Source organism: Agelaius phoeniceus, chromosome 6 (genome assembly GCF_051311805.1).
Source record: "Agelaius phoeniceus isolate bAgePho1 chromosome 6, bAgePho1.hap1, whole genome shotgun sequence".
Classification (NCBI taxonomy): domain Eukaryota; kingdom Metazoa; phylum Chordata; class Aves; order Passeriformes; family Icteridae; genus Agelaius; species Agelaius phoeniceus.
Window position 1 is genome coordinate 63,274,804 of NC_135270.1, and position 10,257 is coordinate 63,285,060.

The window sequence follows — 10,257 nt, forward strand, 5'->3', positions numbered from 1 at the left end:
ATGAATGGTCTGGGAGCCTGACACACAGAGGGCTGTGACAGGTTTTTCACACATTTCCTGCTGGGGTTGACAGGGAGGTGCTGATGGACCTTTAGGGGCAGTTCCCAGGCACACTGGAACACTCCCAAAAAAGCAGCTGCTGCCAGCAGGTCCTGCTGCGGGTGAGGCTGGGAATGTCCTCAGGGAATGTGGGAGTCACGAGCCATGCCCTGAGTGCAGGGCTCTCCTCTGAGCCCTCTCTGTCACTTCCAGCTCTCCTAGGGGAGAAAATGTATTTTTGGGAAAAAGTTACAGGCTGGTTTGGGTTTGAAGTGACCTTGAATCCCATCCCATTAAATGCCATCCTATTAAATCCCATCTCATTCAATCCCATCCCATTAAATGTCATCTCATTCAATCCTATTCCATTCAGTCCCATCCCATCCCATCCCATTCAGTTCCATCACATTCAATCCCATCTCATTCAATCCCATTCCATTCAATCCCATCCCATTCAGTCCCATCCCATTCCATCCCTATCCTATTCCACACCTCCCACTATCCCAGGGTGCTCCAAGTCCCAGTGTCCAACCTGGTCTTGGAAGATTCCTTCAGTGCAAATCCAAACTGCTCTTCTAAAAATTTGCATTAAGTTCCACTTCCTTCATTTTCAGGGAATTCCTGATCCTGACCCTTTGTTTTTATTTCCATGCATGAGAGGTGTTGGCAGGAGAGAAATGGTTCGGTCTGTGGGATTGCAGAGCAATTCCAAGGATGGGAATTAGAGGAAAATTGAGGGAGAGGGAGATGTGAAATACAGTGGGACATGAGAGAGCTGGGAATGCTCCCCTGGAGGAGGGAAGGGTTCAGGAAAACCTCAGAGCCCCTGGCAGGGCCTGAAGGGGCTCCAGGAGAGCTGGAGAGGGACTGGGGACAAGGGATGGAGGGACAGGAGCCAGGGAATGGCTGCCAGTGCCAGAGGGCAGGGATGGGTGGGAGATTGGGAATTGGGAATTCCTGGCTGGGCTGGGATTGCCAGAGCAGCTGTGGCTGCCCCTGGATCCCTGGCAGTGCCCAAGGCCAGGCTGGACACTGGGGACACCCTGGGACAGTGGGAGGTGTTCCAGGCTGGGAGTCTGGGAGGTTTGATGGGAACAAAGAGTCAGGAATGGGGAGAAGAGGAATTGCAGAGCTCAGGAACACTCAGAGCCTGGGCCAGGCACAGAAAATCAGAGTGGTTGAGTTTTTCATTGGTGAAGTTGAGATAAATCCAAGAATTCTGAAGAGCGAAGGAGAAAGAAGTGATTTAATGTCTGAACATTATAAATGGCCTGGGAAAGGGAAGGGAGAGATGGATTTGAGGGGGTTTTGGAGACCTGGGAAGGGCTTTAGAAAATCAGGGAAGAATCAAAGCCTTGGGCAGGGAAATGCAAAGGATTTGGCAGCAGCAATCCAGAGGAGTGGAGGAGGGAGATTCCAGAGGGAAGCTCCTCTCCTTGGCTGCTTTTCACCTTTTACATTGTTGTGTTTAAAGGTTTCAGCATAAAATAAATGTAAAGCTCTGACCAAATATAACAAATAAATGTCAGAACTCTTGGAGCCTTAAATTATCTTTTTTTTTTCTAGCATCTCTTGCATCACAGCAAATTTTATTTTTCATTTAGGAGTGTAAGTAGGAAGGAATATAAAGCTCCAAGTTAAATTTAAGGAGAGGGAATTGAAGTGAATCTTTGCAGTAAAACACTGCAGTGACATGAAAATTAAAACTTTTTATAGGGTAATTTATAGGGGTAGAAGATTTTATACCTTGTCAGTCCCTGTGATATAGAACAAAGCTTTTGTCATGAGGATCTGGAAGGACTGCAGTGCTTTAAATCTCAAAAAAGTGCATAAATCTATCTCAGATATTCAGTATTTTTAAGGAATGAACACCCCAAAAATAGAGAACCCCAAAAAGAGAGGGACATGTTGGTTCTGTCATCCAGAAAAATGTCAATTTTAGTTCTGATTTGTGCATCAGGACATGGTGATGGTATGGATGATTGGGATTTGATTTATTGCTAATTTAGGATCTAAATATTGCAGTATCCAAATAAAAATTCCGGGATTTATCACAAAGTATTGGGAATAGCAGGTCTCCTGTTTGGGTCGGTGCCACCCCCTCCTTGTGGGGCTCAGCCCACCCAGATTTGGTCACTTTGTGTCCAAAATATTCCAACATCAGCAGGATGGGCTGGGAACACCCAGGGTTTGCAGCCCTTGGCCCTGCAGGATTCCCAATCCCAAATCACAAAACTCTTGTGGAGCTTCTTGGGGATTTATCCCCGTGTTTGAATGATCTCAGAGCTTTCACTCCCCCATCCAAATGGGAATATTCCCAATTTTCAGGCTGGAGGTGTCCCTGACACGGGGGATATCAGGAGACCAGTTTGTCCCAGTTTGTCCCAGTTTGCCCCAGTTTGCCCCAGTTTGCCCAGTCTCCAGCAGCATTTTAACCCCTTTTTCAGGTCGATGTGCACCAAACTGAGCCCTCTCAGCTCCCCACTTTTGGGGGCGTTAATGACACCCTGAAGCCCCTCCTGCACCCCCCACCTGGTGGGATTGTCCTGGGACACCCCAAGTGCCAGCAGGGAAAGGGAGCAGGGTGAGGGGGGCACACAAGGGAGGGTGAAAATCTGCCTGAAATTCTGTGGAAAAGTCAGAGAATCCCACACTGGTTTGGGATGGAAGGGATTAAAAATCGGTTTATTCCACCCCTGCCACGGGCACAGACACCTTCCACATCCCAGGCTGCTCCAAGCCCTGTCCAACCTGGCCTTGGACACTGCCAGGGGTGAGGCAGAAGCTGAATGCCCTCAAAACACTCTGGATTGGCTTTTTAGGATCATAATTCCATTCCATTAAGAGCAGAGTGACCTTTCCTGTACCCCCTATTCTCCGGTTTGATGCAGTGTTTTTAACAACAGCTGTCCAAAAGCGTAATGGGGTTGGTTTGTTTTTTTTTCAGGATACTGATAGGGAATTCTGCTCAATTGGCACCTCCTGCCATCGCTGGGAGCTGCAGGCTGGGTTCTGCTCCATGCCCTGCCAACTCCTGTGCTGTGATTTGTTCTGAGCGTGGAGCAACCCCTCTCTGAGGGCCACCAAAATCGCTGCCAAATGCAGCTTTTAATTAAATGCTGCCTGTTGTGTTTGGACAGAGCCCTTTAGGCTGGAAATTGTTTTCCATTGTCAGGAAAAATTGGACTTTCAACTCCACTGATTGGTGTTGTTGCTGCTGCCAAGGAGCAGGGGCTGGATTTTGGGGGAGGAGAGGTTTTCCTCTCGAGATCCAGGCACGATTTCCTCTTCCAGCAGTTTGGTTTCAGACAAGGAATATTGGAGAGAAAAGTGCCAACAGGACTTGAAAATCCCAGTCATCCACTCAGCAGAGGTTGAAGTTCATCTAAAATTGCAATAAAGTCTCTCACTGTGATAAAACTCATCCCAATTCCTCTGAAAAAAACATTCCTAGATGGAATCAAAGCTTCCAAACCTGATGAGAACTCACATGTTGGGAAAAAATAGATCCTAGTATGGAATTTACTTCCACAGTCTGAAATTAGACTCTTGAATGTCTTAATTTTAAGAAAGTCCCTTCTTTTTGTGCTGGTTTCGATTTTAGGATCTGATCTTCTGGACATTTTTTTATTCGTCCCCCTTTGCTCCGCTGGATGTTTTTAATTTACCACCCTCTGATCTTCTTTTTCCCAGCTCATCTTTGAAGGGATCCGTGGCCCTGGAATCGAAGGGGACATTGCTATTGATGACGTGTCCATTGTGGAAGGAGAGTGTATGAAATCAGACCAACCGGCCAACAGTGAGTGCCTCTTCCCCACAAGTTCCTTCCCATCTTTCCCCTTCCCAAACGGATCTTTTCCAGCAGAACAATCCCGGCTTTGGGGTCAGCTGGAGGGTTTAAAGTGGAATGTTGTCCTGGGGAATGCTTTGCTCAGATGCTGGATGGGTGTGAGGCAGAGGTGAGAGTGGTGGGTGAGGCTGGGCTGGATTTGAGGTACTCAGGCAGGTAAAACAACATCAAAACAGTGCCCAGGGGGCCCAAACAGCATGGAACCCATGGAAATCACTGCTGTGATTCCCTGGGGGCTCTGTCTCACCCCTCCACCCTGTGTGTGCATTAAAACAGAGGCAACCACGCAGCCAGGTGGATTTTCATCCCAGTTCCTGCCCTGTCCCATTGGTGAGGGTTGTCCTCGTGTCCTCATGGTGGGAGGTGACTTTGGAACACTGTAGTAATGCTGAAGGGATGCGGGCACCTCTTCAATTCTATTTTCTCCCCTTTTTGTAGATCTACGATCAGGTGCTGTTGGGCCATTAGCACATATACGACTTCTCCCACTCCTCATCCTCATGTCTGTCTTAAGTCATCAGAGGTGACCTTATCCTGGCAGAGGCTACAAGAGATTCACCAGGCACTGGCATGAAGAAAGAGTCTTTGTAAAATGGACATTTCCAAACAAACTACCAAAGATTCCTCCACTGACTGACTCGAAAGTTAAATAAATACGTAAATAAATAATTTAAAAATTTAAAAAAAAAGCAGATTAAGAAAGCACTGGGGACTTGAAAAGGCATCACGGGAGTGGAACTCACTAAGAACCAAGCTTGAGACCGAGATCTGGCCTAAGTAAGGAAGAGACCTTCAGGTGCTTTTTGTGGTCACTGATGAATTCAGCATCATCTGGTTGAACTCTCGGCAAAGAGCTCTAGAAACCCTTGTCAAAGCACAAAGTCATGGCTGGTTTTGTTTCAAATGAATCGTTTGCTTGTTACCATGGAAACCGAATGGCCTGCCAAAAAAAAATAAAAAGAGGAAGGAGAGAGAGAGAGAGGAAATACAAACACAGAGAGAGAGAGAAACACCTCACTGTAAACAGGGTACGTGAAGAGCTGGCGTTCATTTTCCCTTCCCGATGGTTTTTAGCGTAGAGTTAAACAAATGTCGGCCCTTTCTACTTCGGCTGTCACCTCCCCTCGAGGACAACCCGGAATCGGAGCTGTTTGCAGACATTCCCGTTTCATTCCTCACGGCTCTGCTTGGTGACTGTGTGCTGTCTCCTTTTGCATGCATTCCCACCCAGGACGTGCCACCTGGGCTTACATTTGTCACAGGCTTCACTGGGAGTTTGCTCGCGGCCGCTGGAAGATCCCTCTCCCCTCCCCACCGGAGTCATCAGCTCTACGGAAGTGAAGAAACCAAACCACCGTCTTTTATAAATTGCCATGGAAACCAAGTGCCTTCAATGAAACAAGCCTGATTTAAAAAAAAAAAAAAAAACAAAAAACAAAAAAAACAAAAAACCGAACAAAATATATATATATATATATATAAATATATATATATAAAAAATAAAAAAAATATAATAAATGTAATAATGATGATTTCGACGCGGAAGCTTTGCACCGCTGAAAACGTGGGCTGTGCAAAGTCTTTTCTAAACAAACTCTGGAGCCTGGGTGTGCAGGCAAGGAGACGGAGCCGCTTCTGGAGAAGGATGGATGGACCTAAGCTGCTGTGGAAAGCCTTTGGGATGAGATCCGTGCTGTGTGACCTTGCAGACAGCCATGGCCTTTCAGCTTCTTATCCATTCGAAACAGCTCCCGGCGGTGCTGCCCGTGGGTGCGGCACCTTTTGTTGTCGTCGTCGTCGTCGTTTCAGGTTCTCCAGTGGGTCAACCAGAGGAACAAAGGTGGTTCAGACACACACTTGGTGCAGAAGGTGGTGAAACACAGGATGATTTTCTTACTCTCCCCCTCCGTTGGGACGGCTCCCGACATCTGGAGCTCCGGACGCTCCGAGGGGGCTCTGCCTCTGCCCCGGAGCCAGACTCGGTGCAGAGGGTGAAAGATTATTTTGTTATTGTAGCGAAATTCAAAAAACAAACAAACAAAAAGTTAAAAAAAAAAAAAATAAAAATAATCCACTTTTACAAGGAAAAAAAAAAAATAAAAGCTGTACAAAATGGGTTCGAGCTACCCGAACACGTGCCGGTTTTCCACTGCATTGTAAAGTTCCCTTCCAGTTGGTTATGAAATTTGAAGACCTTTTTCCTTAAATTAGCTCAGCTTTTAACTTCATTTAAAAAAAAAAAAAAAGACTTTTGTCTAAAGAAGAGTATTATTATTATTATAATTATAATAATTATTATTATTATTCTGTGTTCTCTCGACACCCTAGGATTAAAAGCAAAACCTGATATGCAAATAATTGGAGTACAAATGTGAAAACAAACAAAAGAGGAGTATAATAATTGCAAATATGAGTATAAAAAGCACAACGAGATGCAGTAAAACAATGACAAGGCTTGATTTTTTTTATTCTGTAGAGAAATGTTTGTGCAAATTCAGTAATTCCACTGAAGAGATAATTTTCCAGCTCTGTTCAATAAAGCCTCTTTCCAGGTAAGGCAGCCCCGTGGTGCGTGTGTTTGTTGAGACGCTGGCAGGGCTTTCCTTGGCCAACTGGTGTCAGCTGGAGCTGTACTGGTCCATACTGGTGGCACTCGGGGGCTGGAGCATTCCCAGGATGCTCTTGGCTCCCTGGTTTTTAGGCATTTTTGGTGTCTTTAAGTTCCTGTGCTTGGAAAACGGTGGGAGCTCCAAGTCAGGACATTTTCAGAGAATCCCAGGATGGTTTAGGTTGGAAGGGACCTTAAAGCTCATCCCTGGAATCATGGAATATTCTGGGCTGGAAGGATCATCGAGTCCAAATCTGAACTGAGTGGTCCCTGTGGGGATTGAACCCACAACCTTGGGGTTATCAGCACCTTGCCCTGTTTGGAAGAAAGTGGGAACTCCAAATCTGGAATGGACCGTGGGGTTTGGAAGACGGTGGGAAATCCAAGCCTGGATGGACTGTGGGGTTTGGAAGATGGTGGGAACTCCAAGCCTGGATGGACTGTGGGGTTTGGAGAACAGTGGCTCTGAGTCTGATGGACCATGGAATTTGGAATATGGTGGGAACTCTGAGCCTGGTGGCCTGTTGGGTTTGGAAGATGGTGGAAGCTCCAAATTTGAATGGACTCTGTGGTTTGGGAGTCAGTGGGAATTCTGAGTCTGAAGGACTGGGGAATTTGAAAAAAAGAGGGAACTCTGAGTATGGATGGACTGTGGTGTTTGGAAGACTGTGGGAACTCCAAGTCCGGATGGTCTGTGGGGTTCAGATGGCAATGGGAATGCAGAGTCTGATGAACTGTGGGGTCTGGAAAGTGGTGGGAACTCTGAGTCTGGATGGACCATAGAGTTTGGAAGAAAGTGGAAGCTCCAAATCTGGATGGACCATGGGATTTGGAAGAAAGTGAGAGCTCTGAGTCTGGATGAACTGTGGGGTTTGACACCCTTGAAAATACAAATCACTGGATTTCCCCCTGGAAGCTCTGGATTTCAATTGTGCATGGATGGAGGAGCAGGTCAGGCATGGTGAGACCCTGAGGCAGATTTTTTTGGGGGATTGGTGTGTCTTGGAACTCAGGATCCAAACCTTGCCCTGCATCTTCCCATGGATGTCTCCTGAGAGCCACGGAACTGAGGGGTGATCCCAGAGGCTTCTCCATGGGTGGTTTTGGCAGGACTCCCTTTGGAAGGGCTGGATCTGCTGGGAGCCAGAGTGACTGCCAGTCACTTCCACAGAATCCCAGAAGGTTTTGCTTGGAAGGGACCTCAAATCTCATCCCATTCCAACCCCACAAGGCAGGGACACCTTCCACAGACCAGGAAGGAAAGGAAAACAGGAAGAATTCCATTGCCTTTAAAATATTTCCCTGCTTTTCCCTCGAATTTCCCTCGAAAATCCAAACTGAACCTTAGGTGCCCCTTGGAGATGAACTTCCTGGGCAGAGCTCTGCCTGCAGGGCTGGTGGTGGTGGCGTGATGGGAACTCTGTGGGAAGTTGGGATTCGGGAAGTGCCCTGTGATTCCTCTTTGATAAAGGAGTTGGATGATAAGGAACAGGAGAGATCCTGCTCCGTTGTTTGGATCCCAAGCAAAAATTGCAGGCTGAAATCCATCTTTCCTCTTTCCATTTGGATTTTCCTTTCTCTCACTCCCATGGAATATTTGATAAAGAATTTCAATTGACAAAGACCACAGATGTCTTTTTTCAGGGCAGAATAATCTGAATGTCCTGAAAATCACAGGTTTTTGTGGGATAGGAAATGTATTCCCATGCCTGTTCCCATTTTACTCTGGGGTGCAGGAGGTGCTAAGAAAAGCAGAATTTCTCTTCCAAATGTTGATTGTAGGAGCAGTTTCATCTTCTTTTACATTCCCAAAATAAAGCACTGAAAAGGAAATGGGATTTTACTCCAGGCCATAAATAAGAAGAACAAATTGAGATATGAATTTCCTACTCTTGGTTTTTATTTTATGTTACATTTTGGACTGAAAATGGATGTGAAAATGTTGGATCAGCCATCAAAGGCAGTTGGAACTGGCAGTTCCCTGGATTTTGAAACCCCTCTGATTCAGTTCTGGGGTATCCAACCTTGAAATGTCCTTGATGGATTTTTAAAATGGACATCAAAATACTGGATTGTGCAGAGACTGAAATCCTGGGATGTTGGGAAAAGTGGCTGGGTTTGATGGGATGGCTGCAGGAATTACCTGGCTGTTCCCAAAGCAGAGGAGGGTGGAGCACAGGATAAGTTTTCCAGGTTTTTTCAGTTCTTTCTCAGGCAGATCTGGGAGTGAAAGGATGGCTCTGGAGAACTTCCTTTTTTGTTTCACAAAGCACAGTGAATGTGAAACCATGGAATTGTAGAATTAAGGAGTAGTTTGGGTGAAAGGGACCTTAAATCCCACCCAGTGCCACCCCTGGATGGGCAGGGACACCTCCCACTGTCCCAGGCTGCTCCAAGCCCCAGTATCCAACCTGGCCTTGGGCACTGCCAGGGATCCAGGGGCAGCTTCTCTGGACAACCTGAATCCCACCTGAAATCATGAAACACTCGGATCTCACTGTGCTACCAACCCACCTCTTCTCCAGCCTGGCCTGGATCCTGGATGGGACACAAGGAGGGATAAAAACAGGGATTAAAAGGGAGTAAACCCATTCCAATGGCACCATGGATGCACAATTAGGATTTGAAGGCCTGGAATGTAAAATTTCCTTTTAATTTGGGACAGGAACTGGTGGTTCCTCCTAAAGTGATGGAGCTGCATCTTCCAGCCTCTGCAAGCCCCAACCTCCACTGACCCCAGAGCTTTCCTTGACATCCAGCACTGGAATTCCTGCTGCATCCACCATGGAGATAGAATTATCAGTTTTGGGGTGATTGGGAACCCCAAACTTTAAAACAAAGTCAATCTTCAGCTTCTTGTTAATTTTCTCTTCTCCTGCCTAGTCAGGACAGTGAATTCCCTTTGTAGGGAGCAGTTCAGGCAGAAGGATCTGATTTTTTTTCCATGCTGAGTTGGAAGAGGCTTTCCTGGTTTTATTCTGGGAGAGTTTACCTGCTGGGAATGTTTATTTCGTATATTGAAGGGTAATTGAGACTCTCTTCCTCCCCCAGAAGTGTGTGATCCATCAGGAAAATGGCTCTTCGGAGCATTTCCATAAAAAAAAAGGCTCCAGTTTCGAGTTACAAGCACTCCCTGCCTCTCCCATGCTAATAAAGAGATTGGGAGCCATCTGGAATAATTCTTGGATCTTCCCATAAAACTATCAAAAGCTATAAAATTATTTTATGCAATTATTTTTACATTTCAAATTCTTTTTTTACATTTTTATGGAAAATAAGCAGCACTGCAGGAATGTTCTCCCCTTTTTACCTGCTTCGCCACGGTTCCAGTGTCAGTCAGCACAAAAGGAATGAAACCATTGGGTTATCCCTTGTGCAAAGGAATTTAGGGGCCTGCAGGTCCTGCAATCCCACTTTCTTGGGATTTACAGTGTGCAGAAGTTTTCTGTCATCTGCTCCTAAACCCCTGACTGTGTCACCCCCAGATCCCATGGGAATGTTGGTGTAGGCAGGAAATTCTGCTCTGTGTGATAAAAAATAGGAGCGATCATTAACCCAAACACAGGGAACTTGGGATTGCACATCCTGCTGTTCCCTGTTAAAATATTATTTTGTTTTCCTTTGGATCTGTCAGACTGGGGAGCTTGTATTCAACACATCCCAGAATCCCAGAAGGGTTTGGGTTGGAAGGGACCTTAAATCCCACCCAATCCCAGCCTTCCATGGGCAAGGACCCTTCCACTATTCCAGTTTCTCAAAG

The 10,257-nt window shown here is 46.2% G+C and overlaps 1 protein-coding gene across 1 annotated transcript in view; it reads left to right on the top strand.

Moving 5' to 3' along the window:
• MDGA2 (MAM domain containing glycosylphosphatidylinositol anchor 2) overlaps nucleotides 1-6,449 on the top strand; it is a 217,951-nt gene extending 211,502 nt beyond the window's left edge. The window contains exons 16-17 of the mRNA XM_054635413.2: nucleotides 3,733-3,838; nucleotides 4,328-6,449. Of these exons, the coding sequence (XP_054491388.2) occupies nucleotides 3,733-3,838; nucleotides 4,328-4,416 (195 nt within the window). The 3' untranslated portion in view covers nucleotides 4,417-6,449. The remainder of the gene's footprint in view (nucleotides 1-3,732; nucleotides 3,839-4,327) is intronic.
• The last annotated feature ends 3,808 nt before the right edge of the window (nucleotides 6,450-10,257 follow it).